This window comes from Sapajus apella, unplaced genomic scaffold (assembly GCF_009761245.1).
Source record: "Sapajus apella isolate SASKATOON/1434 unplaced genomic scaffold, GSC_monkey_1.0 scaffold77, whole genome shotgun sequence".
NCBI lineage: Eukaryota > Metazoa > Chordata > Mammalia > Primates > Cebidae > Sapajus > Sapajus apella.
In genome coordinates this window covers 5,871,718-5,889,277 of record NW_022437017.1, presented here as the reverse complement: position 1 = coordinate 5,889,277, position 17,560 = coordinate 5,871,718, and the positions used below count along the sequence as shown (strand labels likewise).

Genomic DNA, 17,560 nt, shown 5'->3' with positions numbered 1-17,560 from the left:
CCCTTCCCCTTCCTATTCCCTTCCCTTCCCCTTCCCTCCCCTTCCCCTTCCCTTCCCCTCCCTTCCCTTCCCCTCCCTTCCCCTTCCCCTTCCCTTCCCCTCCCTTCCCCTTCCCCTTCCCCTTCCCTTCCCCTTCCCTTCCCTTCCCCTTCCCCTCCCCTCCCCTTCCCCTTCCCTTCCCCTTCCCTTCCCCTCCCCTTCCCTTCCCCTTCCCTTCACCTCCCCTTCCCCTTCCCTTCCCTTCCCTTCCCCTCCCCTTCCCCTTCCCTTTCCTTCCCTTCCCTTTCACGTCCTTTCCTTTCCTTTGGAGACAGCATCACTCTGCTGCCCAGGCCGGACTGCAGCGCCGCAATCTCCACTCACTGCAAACTCCGCCTCCCAGGCTTAAGCAGTTCTCACGCCTCAGCCTCCTGAGTGGCTGGAATTACAGGCTCGCACCACCATGCCCAGCTAACTTTTGTATTTTTTTGAGTAAAGACAGGGTTTCACCATATTGCCCAGACTGGTCTCGAACTTCTGGCCTCAAGTGATCCACCCTCCTCAGCCTCCCAAAGTGCTGGGATGACAGGCCTGGGCCACCGCGCCCGGCCAAATTCTTGTAAGCACCGGTGATCAGGGCAGACCTGGCCCTCACAGTTAACAGTCCCGTAAGGGAAGAAGAAGGACGCAGTGCATTGCGGTTACTGCATTGGGCATTTGCAGCATCAAGGCCATGATGGGAGTGTCACAGGCACGGTGGGGCCCGGAGGGAGCACCTGACTCAGGCTGGGTCATCAAGGAGGCTTCCTGGAAGAAGTGATGCCTGAGCAAAGACCTGAAGGAGCCGGGCGCAGTGGCTCACACCTGTAATCCCAGCACTTTGGGACGCCGAGGCGGGTGGATCATGAGGTCAAGAGATCGAGACCATCCTGGTCAACATGGTGAAACCCCGTCTCTACTAAAAATACAAAACATTAGCTGGGCATGGTGGCGCGTGCCTGTAATCCCAGCAACTCAGGAGGCTGAGGCAGGAGAATTGCCTGAACCCGGGAGGCGGAGGTTGCGGTGAGCCGAGATCGCGCCATTGCACTCCAGCCTGGGTAACGAGCGAAACTCCGACTCAAAAAAAAAAAAAAAGACCTGAAGGATAAGAAAGGGGTACTGATGAGGTCAGGAGATCGAGACCACCCTGACCAACAAGATGAATCCCGGTCTCTACTAAAACACAAAAATTAGCAGGGCGTGGTGGCAGGCGCCTGTAATCCCAGCTACTCAGGAGGCTGAGAAGGGAGAAACACTTGAAACTGGGAGGCGGAGGTTGCAGTGAGCGAAGATCGCACCACTGTACTCCAGCCTGGGTGACAGAGCGGGACTCCATCTCAAGAAAAAAGAAGGAAGGAAAGAGGGAGGGAGGGAGAGAGGGAGGCAGGGAGGGGAGGAAGAAAGGAAGGGAGGATGGGAGGGAAGGGAGGGAGGATGGGGGGGAGGGAAGGAAGGAGGGAGGAGACATTGCTTCAGGCAGCAAGTGCAGCTTGTGCAAAGGCCCTGAGGTGCTTGGAGGGCTGGCCATCTGCCCCTCAGGGCTCCCAGGTGTCCAGGTAGGTGGAAGAGCACAGACGTCCACACTGGCTTTCTCTCCCACCTGTTGAGGCTCCCGGAGCCCCCCGGTGCTGCCAGGGCTGGCTGCAGGCTTTGCAGGTGGCGGGAATCCAGGGGGCAATCTCGGGCCTCAGTCTCCTCTCCCCTGAGCTGTGCTGGGCACCTGGCCCTGCAGCCATCAGGACCCCCTCCCCCTCAACCTTCACACTAATTCTTGATTCTGGGGTGGGGGCGGGGCGGACGGGGCGGGGAGGTCTCCCTCCCGCCGGCCACCCTCCCTGGGCCTTGCCAGCTGCCCGTCTGAGGCTGGAGAATTTGCTCTTTGGAAAGCGCTTTGCTCTGTGGAAATCTGACATCTTCGTGGGTCACTTATCCCTTTCTTCTGTCTCCCAAGCTTGAAACTCTGTTCTTTCCCTCCCCCAGCCCACGCCACACAGCCCATCAGCCAACCCCACACCTCTGCCCGCAGTGTCTACCCCACATCCACCCACCTCTCTCGCTCCTCTGACTCCATCGTGGTCCAGCCCCATCACTGCCCTCCCGGAGCAGGCCAGGCACCTCCACCCTGGCCCCTGCCACCCTCATCTCCACAGTCCTCTCTGAAGCAGCCAGAGGATGCAGGTGAGCACCTGAATCATGTCCATCCCTCCTCTGCCTACAGCCCTCCATGGCTCCCACCTTCCTCTGGGTCAAAGCCCAAGTCCTCGCTGAAGCCCACAAGGCCCTGCATGGCCTGCCCCATCCCCTCCCTGCCTTCCCTCCTCCCTGCCTCCCCTCCTCCCTGCCCTCCCCTCCTCCCTGCCCTCCCCTCCTCCCTGCCTCCCCTCTTCCCTGCCTCCCCTCTTCCCTGCCCTCCCCTCCTCCCTGTCTCCCCTCCTCCCTGCCCTCCCCTCCTCCCTGCCTCCCCTCCTCTCTGCCTTCCCTCCTCCCTGTCTCCCCTCACTCCCACTGCTCCAGCCACACAGCCCGCCTGGCTGTTTCTCCGATAACCCCCAGGTGCAGTCCTGCCACAGGGCTTTTGCACGGGCTGAAATGCTCTTTCCCCAGCTGCAATAACTTCATTTACTTCTCTTCTTTTAAAATATGTTGGATGGGCCAGGTGCGGTGGCTCACACCTGTAACCCCAGCACTTTGGGAGGCCGAAGCAGGTGGATCACTTGAGGCCAGGGGTTCAAGACCAGCCTGGCCAACATGGCGAAACCCCCATGTCTATTAAAAACACAAAAAATTAGCCAGGCGTGGTGGTGGGGGCCTGTAATGCCAGCTATTCAGGAGGCTGAGGCAGGAGGATCGCTTGAACTCAGAAGGCAGAGGTTGCAGTGAGCTGAGATCGTGCCACTGCACTCTAGCCTGGACGACAGAGCACGACTAGAAAAAAATTATGTCAAGGATGTGAGTTTCAAGAAGGCAGCGACTCCAGCACCATGGCTGGCACACAGTAGGTGCTCAGCAAAGATTCCTTCTGCAATGGAAGGGATGAGTCATGAACCCTCAGAAAAAACAATAGCTCTGTATTCCCCAGTCCTGCCTGGAAGCATTTGGCTGTGGACGCCAATAGAGATATTAGGGGGAGGAAAAAAAAAAGGCTCCAAATTTTGGTTGCCTCCTCCTGCCTTTAATTATTTTGTCGACAAGGCTCACAATTCAGTAAGTCAAGGTGGCATTTGAGAGGGACGGTTCCCTTTAGCGTAGCTGACAGCTAATTTGTGGGAAGTTTAATTACAGGCGGCGTTAATTAACTGGCAAGAGTGCTGGGCAAGGAAGGCAGCCATCTGTTCCTAAAGACGTCCTCCCCTCCTGGGCTTGGCTGGGAGGCTGTGAGGGGTGGGCTCGGAAGAAGACAGGGTGTGGGGAGGAGGCAGGGACAGAGGAGGAGGGAGGAGGGAGGACCAGGTGATGAATCATGGCCTTCTCCACACTGTCAGGGCTGAGATCTTTGGCAGCCAGCCTCCTCCACTGGCCTCTGGGAATGGTAATAACAGTTTCTGGGAATCTGCCTCTCGTTGGTTGAATCACGAGGAGCAGAGGGTGTGGGACAGAGGAGGTGAAGAGCCCACTATCCTTAGCCCATATTAGAGAGGATTGGCACCTACTAAAGAAGGTTGGGAGAAGGAACTGGGATGGAGCCAGGGGTGAAGGACACACTGAGCAGCCTGGCCTCAGAGGGACAGATCGTTCTGTCCCCATTCCACCATGAACTCCATCATTCTGACCATTCTTCATGTGGACGATACAGAAATAGCAACAGCCTCTGGAGGTGTGTGCTCTGTTTTTTTCTTTTGTAGAGAGTCTCCCTCTGTTACCCAGACTGGAGTGCAGTGGTGCAATCATAGCTCACTACAGCCTCAACCCCCTGGGCTCAAGCAATCCTCCAGCCTCAGCCTCCCAAGTAGCTGGGACAACAGGTGTGTGTCACCATGCCCGGCTAATTGTTAAATTATTTGTAGAGACGGGGGTCTATGTTGCCCAGGCTTGGCCTCAAACTCCTGGCTTCAAGTGTTTCTCCCGCCTCAGCCTCCTGAAACCGAGATTACAAAACCGAGTCTGGGATTATAGGCATGAACCACTGCCTGGCAGAGATGGGTTTGAATCTTAGCTTTGTCCCTGCTGTTTGCCCTGGGGCAAGCCTCTTAACCTCTCTGGACTCAGTTTCCTCATCTGGAAAATGGGGTTGATTGGAGTAGACTTATTGCCATTTTCCTTTCTTTCTCTCTCTCTCTCTGTTTCTTCCTTCCTTCATTTCTTCCTTCTCCGCCACTCAGTTCTCATGCATCAGCCTCCTGAGTGGCTGGGATTACAGGTGCCTGCCACTACGCCCAACTGATTTTTTCTATTTCAGCAGAGATGGGATTTCACCATGTTGCCCAGGATAGTCTCAAACCCCTGAACTCAGGCGATCCGCCCATCTCGGCCTCCCAGGGTGCTAGGATTACAAGCGTGAGCCACCGCCCCCGGCCTGTCATTTATCTTTCCAGAATAATTGAGCCCAAGTATTTTCAGGCTACTAAGAAGATCTCTGTTATAATGAGAAGTGTGTATGTGGGGTTTTTTTGTTTGTTTGTTTTGGACAGAGTCTTGCTCTGTCACCAGGTTGGAGCACAGTGGCGGGATCTCGGCTCACTGCAACCTCCGCCTTCCGGGTTCAAGTGCTTCTCCTAGCTCAGCCTCCTGAGTAGCTAGGACTACAGGCTCGCACCACCACCCCCAGCTAATTTTTGTATTTTTAGTAGAGATAAGGTGTTATCATGTTGGCCAGGATGATTTCGATCTCTTGACCTCGTGGTCCACTTGCCTCGGCCTCCCAAAGTGCTGGAGTTACAGGCGTGAGCCACTGCACCTGGCCAATATGCGTATTGAAAGGGGCGAAGTATTCAATAAGATTGGGGACTCCTGTGCCTTCTGCAGCCCTGGGCCCTGGTATATGCTGTTCCTTCCACCTGCAACACCCTTCCCACCCCTGCCCAATTGCTTGGGTTTTATTAATGAGCCTTGATGTGGAAGCCTCCTCCCTGGGAAGCCTTCCCTGACCCTCCAGCCTGAGACAAGTGCCTCCCTGGCTGCCTGCAGAACCTGCATGTCCTCCCTCACAGCCCTAATCACCCTGCCCCTGCCTGGTCACACCCTAATTTCCCCACTGGACTGGAAGCCTCAGGCAGGCAGGGACTGGGTGCCCAGCACAGGCCTGAAGCAGAAGGTAGTCAGCACTTGTGTGGATAAACAGTTGGAGCTGTGACCCATATATTGCAAGGCAGAGGCCAGTGGGATTCAAAGTCAGAGCCATTTAAAAATGAGCCAGGCCAGGTGTGGTGGCTCAAGCCTGTAATCCCAGTACTTCGGGAGGCTGAGGCCAGAGGATCACTAGAGGTCAGAAGTTTGAGACTAGCCTGGGCAACATGGTAAAACCCCATCTCTATAAAAACTGGCCAGGTGAGGTGGCTCATACCTGTAACGCCAGCACTTTGGGAGGCTGAGGCAGGTGGATCATGAGGTCAGGAGTTCAAGACCAGCCTGAGCAAGATGGTGAAACCCCACCTCAACTAAAACTACAAAAATTAGCTGGGTGTGGTGGCTCGAGCCTGTAATCTCAACTACTCGGGAGGCTGAGGCAGGAGAATCACTTGAACCGGGGAGGCAGAGGTTGCAGTGAGCCAAGATTGCGCCACTGAACTCCAGCCTGGGTGACAGAATGGGACCAAAAAAAAAAAAAAAAAAATTAGCCAAGCATGGTGGTGGGCGCCTGTAGTCCCAGCTACTCGGGAGGCTGGGACAGGAGAATCGCTTGAACCCAGGAGGGGAGGTTGCAGTGAGCCGAGATCATGGCTCTGCACTCCAGCCTGGGTGACAGAGATAGACTCCGTCTTAAAAAAAAAAAAAAAAGAAGACACAAAACAAACACGGGCCAGGTGTGGTGGCTCACACCTGTAATCCCAGCACTTTGGGAGGCCAGGAGTTCGAGACCAGTGTGACCAACATGACAAAACCCATCTCTACTAAAAATACAAAAAAAAAAAAAATTAGCCAGGCGTGGTGGTGGGCGCCTGTAGTCCCAGCTACTTGGGAGGTTGAGCTGGGAGCATCGCTTGAACCCGGGAGGCAGAGGTTGCAGTGAGCTGAGATCACACCACTGCAATGCAGCCTGGGTGACAGAGCGAGACTCTGTCTCAAAAATAAATAAATAAATAAATAAATAAATAAAAATGAAAATACATTTTAAAAACAGAAGAGGATCAATGCAACAAGAAGAGCTAACGATCCTAAATACATACGCACCCAATACAGGAACACCCAGATACACAAGGCTTATAAAGAGACTTAGACTCCCACACAATAATAGTGGGAGACTTCAACATCAATGTTAGACAGATCAACGAGACAGAAAGTTAACAAGGATAGCCAGGACTTGAACTCAGATCCGGAACAAGTAAACTTAATAAACGTTTATGGAACTCTGCACTTTAAATGCACAAAATACACACTCTTATCAGCACCACAGCACACCTACTCACAGGTTTAAATGAAATATTGGTTGGCTGCTTGTTTGTTATTTTCTTCCCTCATTTTTTTCCTGTCTCCGTTATTAAGCACAATTATTGGCATAAAAGAGGTTTTCAATACCCATTTTTAGACTGCATTCTAGCCTGCGCAATAAAGCAACACTCCCGTTCTCTCTCCCTCTTCCTCTTCTTTCTCCCTCTCCTTCATTCTTCTTTTTTCTTCTTTTTCTTTTCTTTCTTTCTCTCTTTCTCTTTGTTTTTTTCTTTCCTTTTTTCAAAAAAAAATATGCAAACTATCAAAATACTGTCTTATAAAAAATATACAATCTCTATTTGAAAAAAATTAATTATATGTCATTTTGCGGAAATAAATATGGAACTTTTTTTTTCAACCTTTATTAAAAAAAAAAAAAAAAGAATTGAAAGAAGACCAATGTGGTCAGCTTAGAAAACAAGTGATAGAGTGATACCACAAAAAAAAATAATAATAATAAAAAAAACAGAAGAATGCCTCAGGTGCAGGAATGAGCTCCCCGTCACCACAGGCATACAAGCGCATGGTCAGGGGTTCCATTCTGAAGGTGGCCTCCTTGGCACACACTGGGATTCCCTTCCACATCCTGCCTCCATTTCCCCCCTGAAGATGTAGCAAAGGGCAAGAGGAAGCCTCCACTGGATTCTGTGCGGGGGAGGGAGGTGCTTGGGCCTCCGTGCTGCTGCAGCCCTGTTCTTCTCCACGTTTGTCTCCTGGGCAGGCGGAGCCCCGCTCAGACCCCCGAACACCAGCACAGCAGGCACCGAGGGCGTCAACAGCCCTTGCTGGCTCTGAGCTGGACAGCAGGTACATTGTCACCAAAGCGGAGACTGATTTCCAAGTGGGTCCGACCAGCCCTGTGCCTTTCGGGGTACGCGGCCCTGGGCAAGTCGGCCGTCCTGTGGCACAAGTGACCCTCCTGCCTCAGCCTCTTGAGTAGCTGGAACCACAGGTGCACACCACCATCCATGCCTGGCTTTTTTTTTTTTTTTTTTTTTTGAGAGGCGGAGTCTTTTTTTTTTTTTGAGACGGAGTCTTGCTCAGTTGCCCAGGCTGGTGCCATCTCAGCTCACCATAACTTCTGCCTCCTGGGTTCAAGGGATTCTTCTGCCTCAGCCTCCCAAGTAGCTGGGATTACAGGCGCCCACCACCACGCCCAGCGAATTTTGTATTTTTAGTAGAGATGGGGTTTCTCTATGTTGGTCAGGCTGGTCTCAAACTCCCGACCTCTGGTGATCCACCCACCTCAGCCTCCCAAAGTTCCGGGATTACAAGTGTGAGCCGCTGCGCCCAGCCTTTTTTTTTTTTTTTTGGAGAGACAGGTCTGGGGGGGGTCTCACCATGTTGCCCAGGCTGGTCTCGAACACCTGGACTCTAGCGATCCTCCTCCCTCAGCATTTACAGGCTTGCTGTGGGGAGCTGAGGAGTGTGGCGGGGTTCCTGGCCAGCATTTCATTCACTCACTCATTCATTCGCTAAGTAGCCACTGAGCACCTACTGGGTGACAAGTGTTCTGGGCATTCTGGAGACAGTTGCGATGTTCACAGTCTATTGGTGGAAACAGGTAATTTACAAAAGCAGAGCATTATGTCAGAGAGTTGTAAATCCAGAGAGGGGAAATTCAGCGAGGAAGAGAAGTGAGATTCTCCAGGGTGGAGTAGCTGCAGCTTAACCGGGGTGCCAGGGGTGACCTCCATGAGGCCGCGACATTTGATCTGGGAATCACAGGAGGTGAGAAAGGAAGCCCCGTGTGGAAACAGCGTTCCAGTCAGAGGCCCAGCCCGTGCAAAGGCCCTGAGGCAGGACCATGCTGGGCATGGTGGAGGAACATTGAGGAGGCCTGTGCGGTGGGAGCAGAGTGACGGGGAGAGGGAGAAGGAGGGAGGGCAGGGAAGGCATGGGGCAGGTCGTGCAGGGCATTGTGGGCCACGGGGAGGACTTGGGCTTTGACGCAAGGGAGGTGGGAGCCATGGAGTGTTGTAGGCAGAGGGACGGCACCTGTTTCAGGTGCTCACAGATGCGCTCTGGCTTTTGTGGAGGGAACGGACTGTGGTGGGGTGAGGGTGGGATCTGAGAGCTCGGGGCGGCGGGGATTGGGCTGGTCCACATGAGTGTCACAGTGGCAGAGGCGGGGGTTCACAGTAACTGGATGGATTCAGGATTGATTTTCAGAACAGAGCCCAGGGGACCTGCCGAGGGATTCCATGAGACGGGGCGGGAGAAAGGGAGAGGGAAGCTGAGCTAGAATCCCAAGTTTCTGGCCTGAGCACTTGGAAAGATGGAGTTGCCGGCCCAGTGGGGTGGCTGACACCTGTAATCCCAGCACTTTGGGAGGCCGAGGGCGGATCATTTGAGGTCAGGAGTTCGAGACCAGCCTAGCCAACATGGTGAAACCCTGTCTCTACTAAAAATACAAAATATTAGCTGGGGCGTGGTGGCAGGTGCCTGTAGTCCTACCTACTTGGGTGGCTGAGGCAGCAGAATCACTTGAACCTGGAAGGCGGAGGTTGCAGTGAGCCGAGATTGCGCCACTGCACTCCAGCCTGGCGACAGAGCAAGACTCTGTCTCAAAAAAAAAAAAAAAAAAAAAAAAAATGGAGGGAGCTGCTGCTGTTGAACGTTTCAAGCCCCTGGGAGGGACTCCTCAGAGCTCTGATACCCTCACACAGTTGGGGCAGTCCTGGGGTGGGGGTGTCCTCAGAGATGAGTTCGAATCCTGGCTCTACCACTGCCCTGCTGTGCAATATTGGGAAAGCTGTTTACCCTCTCTGGGCACTGTCTTCTCAGCTGTCATCAGGACATGCCTAGTTTCTGGCCCCTCCACGTCAGCCAAGGGCTCTGCCTCCAGAACTGGCCCACGTTCACCCCTCCACGCCCACCCGCCAGCTCCTGCCTGGATGAAGAAAGTCATTTCCTCCCTTCTCCCTCCCCGCACCTCTCCACCCATCACTCCCCACATCACACGAAGCCTTTCAAAGCATTAATCAGCTCCCTGTGGCAAAAGGCTTGAACTGCCACTTCACCAAAGAAGACACACAGATGGCAAGAAAAGCACGTGCGGAGATGCTGAGTGCCATGAGTCACTGGAGAAATGCAGATCCAAACCGCAGCGAGATATCATCACTTCACACTCGCTCAAATGGCTAAAATGCTTCAGCTGACAATACCAAGAACGGGTGAGGATGGCGAGCAACCCAAGTTCTCCTACGCCGCCCGTGGGAAGGCAACACGGTATGGCCCCTTAACTCCTTGCGAAGTTACACAGACGTGTGCCAGCGCCAGCCCCCCAACTGTCCTGCTCCTGGGAACTCGCCCAAGAGACACAACCCACCTCGGCCTCCCAAAGTGCTGGGATTTACAGGTGTGAGCCCCCAACCCTGCCCAGCCTGTTTTTTGAGACAGAGTCTTGCTGTGTTGCCCAGGGTGGAGTGCAGTGGTTTGAACATGGCTCACTGTAGCCTCAACCTCCTGGGCTCAAGCGATCCTCCTGCCCCAACCTCGAAAGTAGCTGCAACCACAGGTGCACACCACTGCCTGGCTTTTCTTCTGGGAAAGGACAGGGTCTTACCATGTTGTCCAGGCTGGTCCCAAACTCGTGGACTCAAGTGCCTCTCCTGCCTCAGCCGCCCACAGTGCTGGGGTTACAGGCTGAGCCACCATGCCCGGCCAAGACAGGGGTCTTGTCCACTAAAGCATTCCTGGCAGAGGACAAAGGGACAGAGGGAAAATTTGGGGGACAATGGGACTGCTCTGAATCTTGATTGTGGTAGTGTTTCATGATCATGAGTTTTTCAAAACCCGTAGACCTGTAGACTGAACGATAATGACCTCTTCTCTGCTTCCTGACGCAGTCTCCTCTGGTGACACTGCCTTCTTTGACATTTCCTGTCCCAGGACCTCCGCACTTGCCTTTCCCTCTGCCTGGAATGCTGTTCCCCACATCTCCCTTCATGTCTTCCTGTGGTTGAATCTTTCCCATCTTTTAGGTCTCTGCCCATAGGTCACCTCCTCAAGGAGGCCCTCCCTGATCACTCCTAACTAAATTCACCACCCCACTCCATAACCTGCTACTCCATCACCCTGTTGCATTAAAAAACAAACAAACAAAAACCTGCAATTGATTAGATCATAAACTCCCTGAGAGTGGATCTCTTGGTCACAGCAGCGTCCCCAGCACAGGACTAGCGGATAGTCGGTGCTCATTAAATAAGAATCAAGAGGCAGGAGTTTGAGACCAGCCTGAGCAATATGACAAAACCCAGTACAAAAATGAGCTGGGCGTGGCGGCGCACGCCTGTAATCCCAGCTACTCGAGAGGCTGAGGCAAGGGAATCACTTGAACCCAGGAGGTGGAGGTTGGAGTGAGCCGAGATTGCGCCACTGCACTCTAGCCTGGGTGACAGAACAAGACCTTGTCTCAAAAATAAATAAATAAATAAATAAATAAATGAGGCAGTCAAGTGAAAGAGCAAAGCACACGGGGCTCTGTGAACCTGCGTTTGAATCCAGGCTCGGCCCCTTGTGTGCTGTGTGGCTTCAGGCAAGTCGTATCACCTCTCTGTTTCTCATCTGGAAAGTGGGATTAACATACCTCTCTTGCAGGAGTGTGGGGAGGTTTAATCCAGCAGGCACCAGCCCTGGGGCTCCCTGAGTCCTCGTGTGGGCAAAAGCCCCAATCCTCACTCCCAGTTGCCCTGGAACCTAGCCCTGCCCAGCCAGGGTCCCGCGTCAGGGAAAGCTTGCTGAACGGCAGAATTGGCAAATCAGTGAAGACACAAGCAGATGCCTTCGCTTGGTAATTAAGTTCGCTTGGTAATTAAGTCCTTAAACATCCCAGCCCTCCCTCATCTGAGCCCTAAGGACTTATTTTGCAATTCTCCAAAATGCGCAGAATCGACTGCCCACCTGTCCCTTTGCACAGACCATACACCGGGCACCCCCAGGTGTACTCTTCCTCCGACTTCCACTCTTCTCGCCAAGTTCCTACTTGTCCTTCAAGTTCACTTGAATGCCCCCTCCTCCAGGAAGCCTGCCCTGAACCCCACTCTCTGAGTTCCCTCAGCCCTGGCTGAGTTCATCTTTCCCCAAATCCTGGGGCTCCTTGAGGGCTGGGCGGGGGCCCTAGAACTCTTAAGAGTCCCCTGTGTTTTCCAGTGCAGATGTGGGCACTGAGTGGGGAACCCTAAATACTCAGTGAGTATTATGGAGTATTCATGGAGCCAGGGTTCGAATCCGAGCTCAGCCACTTTGCAGCTTTCTAGTCCTGGTGAGCCGGGTCCCTGTCACAGACTCAGTCCCCGCCCCCCGGAAGATGGGGTGCACACAGGAACCTGGCCCTGGATGCAGAGGGTCAGTGAAGTTTCCTGCAAAGCATGGTCACTGGTTCAGCAGGCTGCATTGCTCAGTAGCAGGGCTGGTGGCCCTGGCCATCCCTGAGTGCCTCACTCTTCTGGGGCTCAGTTTCCCCATTTGGCCACACTCCCCCTTAGACAAACACAGACGGGGCACCACCTGGCTGGGCAGGAGGGGGCCTCGGCAGCTTCTCACGAAGAACGGCAGCCAAGGCGGGGGCCGGCGGGGCTGGCACGGGCCAGCCTCGTTAAGCTGCCAGTCCTTGGCACAACTCCGCTTTCGTGGAGGCGGCTGGAGAAGGGCCCAGGCCTGGCTGTTGGGGGACTGAGGAAGCTGGGATGAAGCTGAGACCCTTTTTCAGAGGGGGCAGGCCCTGAGTGGTGACAGGGAGTTCTGTGTTCGCTTACTAAGCACCTACTGGATGCCAGACCAGGCTACTTAGGCAGGGCGTTTGCCCATGCTGTTTTAGCTGCCAGGATCGCGTTTTCTGTTCATAGCACTATCCACTGCTTAGTCCGTCTGATCGCAGTCTGGAAGACACCACCTCCAGGAAGCCTTCCAGATTCTCTAGAATGAGCCAAGCACCTCCCTTTGGGTTGGCACAGTACCTGAGTTTGCCCCATCACGGTTTGATCACTCAATATTTATTTTATTTTTAGAGACGGGGTCTTGCTCGGTGGCGCACTGCTGGAGTGCAGCGGCAGGATCAGAGCTCACTGCAGCCTCAAACTCCCGGGCTCTAGCGATGCTCCCACTTCAGCCTCCCGAGTAGCTGTGATCACCCAGTATTATGACCGGGCCGTGGGCAGGTCACTTAGGCCATCAATGAATGCAGACAGAGCACTTGGGAGGTGGTGGGCACTGTGCTTACTGCTGTCCACACTCAGCAAACCCCATGGTGCAGGTGCTGATGGTGCCTCCTTTTTACAGAAGGGGAAACTGAGGCTCAGAGTGGTTGAATGGTGGAGTGAAGCCACATGGCCTGGGGCCTGATGCACAGAAGGGCCCCGGGAAAAGGTGATTTCCATCCCCAGGGACAGCGAGTTCACTCCCCATTGAAGAAGGCCTAAGCTGGAGGCATGGGGATTCATTCATTCATTCATTCATCCAGCAAACATGTATTGGGCAGCCTTTGAAAGCCAGGTTACTCAAGCGTGTCCAAGTGACAGGTGGTGCTGGACACCTCCAACATCTGTTCTCTCCCCCTCCATAGTAATAGAACCCCTGGTTTTCAGCTGCACAGCTGGTCATTCAGAATAAAGACTACATTTCCCAGCAACCTTTCTGCTAGGTGTGGCCACATGACTAATTCTGGCCAATGCAGTGTGAGCAGAAGTGGTGCCTGGGATTTCCAAGAAGTATCCTTAAAGGGACAAGGCGAACCCTTCCTCACTCTTTCCTCCTCGTTGCCCGGGAGGCAGATGTGATGGCTGGTGCTTACACAGCTGCCTTGTCCCACGAGGAGGAGGCCACTCCCTGAGGATACGGTGGATGGAAGGAGTCCAGGCTACAGACACCATAGCATGTCCCTGCCATCCCAGGACTCACTACTCACATTTCACATTCAGGCCTGTATGCCTACGCCGCTGCGGTTGGGTCTTGCATACCACAGCCAACCCGAGCCTGTCCACTACATTTGTCCCTCTCTGCTTCTATTTTTCCACCTTCGCCTCCTCTCATGCCTGCTGCACGGAAAAAACTGCCTCTGCTTGGTAGCACTGGCCTTCAAGGACTGTCCACGGTGGCCAAGGCAGTAGCCTCTGGATAGTGTGGCCTCTGTTTGTGGCATTAGACGGAGCAGGGGCAGGAGTGCCACCAGGGGCTGGGTAAGGTGGCTCACGCCTATAATCCCAGTACTTTGGGAGGTTGAGGTGGGTGGATCACTTGAGGTCAGGAGTTCAAGACAAGCTTGGGCAACATGGTGAAACCTCGTCTCTACTAACATACAAAAATCAGCCAGGCATGGCGGCATGTGCTCGTGGCCTCAACTGATCTGCCCGCCTCGGCCTCCCAAAGCGCTAGGATTACAGACATGAGCCACTGCACCCGGCCTTTTCTCCTTTGCTTCTAAGGACACCGGTCACATTGAATTAAGGACGCACTCTCTAGAATGATTTCATCTTGGCTCGAATACATCTGCAAAGATCTTATTTCCAAATAAGGTTCCATTCACCGGGGCTGGCCACAACTGGGGGTTAGGGGTTCAGCATCTCTTTCTGGGGCCACGATTCTGCCCACTACGTGGTACAAGAGATTTGTGTGGGAGGTGATCTCAGGAAGTGGCGGGAGGGGAGAGAAGTGAGTGGGGAAGGGAAGGAGACAGCAGCGGGCTCACTGACAAGGCAGTACGGGATTCATTGACTTCTGGGGCTCATTCAACTGGGGACCTCCAGGAGACACGGAAGAACTTACCTCGATTTGTCCCAGCAGAGAGATGAGGGAGTGGGGGCACTTACCTACCACTTCCCATCTGTTTCTGGCTGCAGGCTGCTCTGGGAGGTATTAGGCCAACATGGAAAACCTAAAGACTAAATAGTCAGTCTGGCAAAGTGAAGTTGAGGAGCGATAATTCTGTTCCAGGCAGAGGGAGCAGCATTTGCGAAATTCCAGAGGCGGGCAAAGCACGATGCCTCTGGGGCATTGCAGATCACCCAGGCTTCAGAGACTGGCAGGGGCCCATCCCCAGAGGTGTATGTAGACCACAGAGGGGAGTGTGGACTTTATCTGGAGGGCAATGGGGAGCCATGGGAGAGTTTAGAGCATGATAGAGACTATCACGCCCATGTTACAGGTCTGGAAGCTGAGGCCCAGAGAGGCTAAGGAATTTAGCTGATGTCATACAGCTTATGAATGGCAGACGGAAATCAGAGTTGAGTGGGCTGCAGACAGATAGAGTGTGAAATCTGGGGGATGGAGATTGGGGAGGAGGTGAGGCTGATGCCCAGGGCTGAAGCTCAGGCAGTGGGCACAATTGGAGACCCAGATGGAGAGCCAGTGGTACAGCGAGAGAGAATGAAGCTGGTGCAAGCCTGGAGGCCAACCTGGCAGCGAAGACTTGAAACCACCGACCCCCACCAGCCCCACCCTGACCCCGGCACTTCACCCTCCCTCTAAATCAAGTGCAGCTGGGCTCTGAGGATGTATGGACTCAGACCTGAGTCCAGACAAAGAGCCAGCTACGGAGAGAAAGCGCTTTCCAGGCGGGAGGCACAGCTCGTGCAAAGGCCCTGGGGCAGGATCCCGCCTGGAGTCTTGGAGGTACAGTGAGGCAGCCTGTGTGTCTGGAGGACAGTGAGAGGTGGTCAGGAATTTGGGTTTTAGGCACTGACCTCATTGTAGGGGGGGGGTGGCCACAAGTCTGCATCCCTTTGAGAGTCTCAGACGAGGGTAACATTGTCACCTTCCTCAGTGCATTGTCAGAAACCTCCAGGAGATGATGCCGGTAGAGTCTTAGCACGGTAAGGGGTGAATCTGCACTGCTGGGGGCCACCAGCCCTTTTGTGCCACCCCTGGGCCTCCTTGGGTCCAAGGAGGCCCTGAGCCTTCAAGAAGCTTTCCTGGCCTCGTGTGTGGCTCACGCCTGTAATCCCAGCACTTTGAAAGGCCAAGGTGGGCAGATCACCCGAGGTCAGGAGTTCCAGACCAGCCTGGCCAACATGGTGAAACGTTGTCTCTACTAAAAACTATAAAAATTAGCTGGGCATGGTGGCGTGCACTTGTAGTCCCAGCTACTCGGGAGGCTGAGGCAGGAGAATCGCTTGAACCTGGGAGGCAGAGGTCACAGCGAGCCAAGATCGCGCCAAGGCACCCACAAACCACAGACCTAAGAATGATGCATTGGCCACAGGCCCAGGGAGGTGGCCGCTCCTGGGACAGAATGCACCAGGATGATGTCACAGAAGCTGGGGGCATCTAGAACCCTGGGGGCACCTGGTCTCCCTGTCATCTGCCAGAAAGGCCACCTGCGCCAGCACCTCCTGAAACCGGCCTTCGAAAACACGATGCACACTGGGCTGCCATCCACACCACCTCATGCCTAGAGCCACGGGGGTTGCAGTGGTCGTGTCCCCGCCTCCGAGCCACGTGGTCCCTCTAACTCAACTGCCCGGGCGTCCTGGCCACGGGCTCCCTGGGAGGCCCCGGAGATGCCCAAAGGCCCCCCGCCAGCCGTCCCCACGGGGACCTAGCGGCACGCAGCCGGCGACGCAAGTGGCCATGGGGTGGCCACGGCCCGGCCCGGCCCTGGTGGCGGCCAAGGCCTTGCTGGTCCTGTGGGTGTTCCAGGTGCCCGCGCAGGCGGTGGTACGGGCTGTGCTGGAAGACAACTCAAGCTCAGTGGACTTTGCGGACCTGCCGGCACTGTTTGGCGTCCCCCTGGCCCCCGAGGGCATTCGGGGCTACCTGATGGAGGCCAAGCCGGCCAACGCGTGCCAGGCCATCGAGGCCCCGCGACGGGGCAACCGCTCCCTGGGCGCCATTGCGCTGATCCGCCGCTACGACTGCACCTTCGACCTCAAGGTGCTGAACGCCCAGCGCGCCGGCTTCAAGGCAGTCATAGTGCACAACGTCCACTCGGACGACCTCGTGAGCATGGCCCACGTCTACGAGGACCTGAGGGGCCAGATCGCCATCCCCTCGGTGTTCGTGGGCGAGGCCGCCTCGCAGGACCTGCGGTTCATCCTGCGCTGCGACAAGTCGGCCCACGTGCTGCTCCTGCCCGACGACCCACCCTGCCGTGACCTGGACTGCCACCCCGTGCTGACCGTGTCCTGGGCGCTGGGCCGCACCCTGGCCCTGGTCGTGTCTGCCTTCTTCACGCTGAACCGCCTGTGGCTCTGGGTTCAGGCCCGCTGGGGCCGCAGGCGGGCGGTGAAGACGTCCACCTGTCAGAAGGCCCAGGTCCGCACCTTCACGCGGCAGAACGACCTGTGTGCCATCTGCCTGGATGACTACGAGGAGGGCGACCAGCTCAAGATCCTCCCCTGCTCACACACCTACCACTGCAGGTGCATCGACCCCTGGTTCTCCCAAGCCCCCCGGCGCTCCTGCCCCGTCTGCAAACAGTCGGTGGCCGGCACGGAAGACGGCTTTGACTCCACCACCGAGAGCTTCAGCGACGAGGACCCCTCCCTGCCGGGGCACCGGCCCCCGATCTGGGCCATCCAAGCTCGGCTGCGCTCCCGGAGGCTGGAGCTGCTGGCCCGCACCGGCCCCCACTGCCACTGCAGCGCCACGTCCCTGGGGGCAGAGGATGCCGCTGCCTCCCCAGCCCCTCCTGAGGCCCCCGGTCAGTAAAGATCTAGGGCAGGGAGCGGGGGCGACAAGGAATGTTTCTGGTCTGAAGAGAATAAAGTGGGTTTGAAAGCAGATTCTTCGCCTTGCTATGGGGCCATCCGCCTCTGGCTGGGGCCGAGAGACACCCATCCCACCGAGCCTGAGACCGAGGCCCATTTTGGCAGGTGCGCGAGGGGAGGGGAGGGCCGGGGGACCTTTTCGGGGCGGCTGGGACCGTGGTGCCAGAGTGGCTCTGGGACGGGGCATCCACGCTTTGGTTTCAGTCCCAGGCACACGGGCCGCGGGTCCTGATCAGACCGCCTTATTT

The 17,560-nt window shown here is 55.4% G+C and overlaps 1 protein-coding gene across 1 annotated transcript; it reads left to right on the top strand.

Moving 5' to 3' along the window:
* The first annotated feature begins 15,894 nt into the window (after positions 1–15,894).
* Positions 15,895–17,324, top strand: ZNRF4 (zinc and ring finger 4). The gene has a single exon (XM_032252515.1). The coding sequence runs from the start codon at positions 15,991–15,993 to the stop codon at positions 17,251–17,253; it is 1,263 nt and encodes a 420-aa protein (XP_032108406.1). The 5' UTR covers positions 15,895–15,990; the 3' UTR covers positions 17,254–17,324.
* The last annotated feature ends 236 nt before the right edge of the window (positions 17,325–17,560 follow it).

What these genes read in the sequence shown, in the direction of transcription:
- ZNRF4 (XM_032252515.1), top strand. Translation starts at nt 15,991, where the DNA reads ATGCCTAGAGCCACGGGGGTTGCAGTGGTCGTGTCCCCGCCTCCGAGC.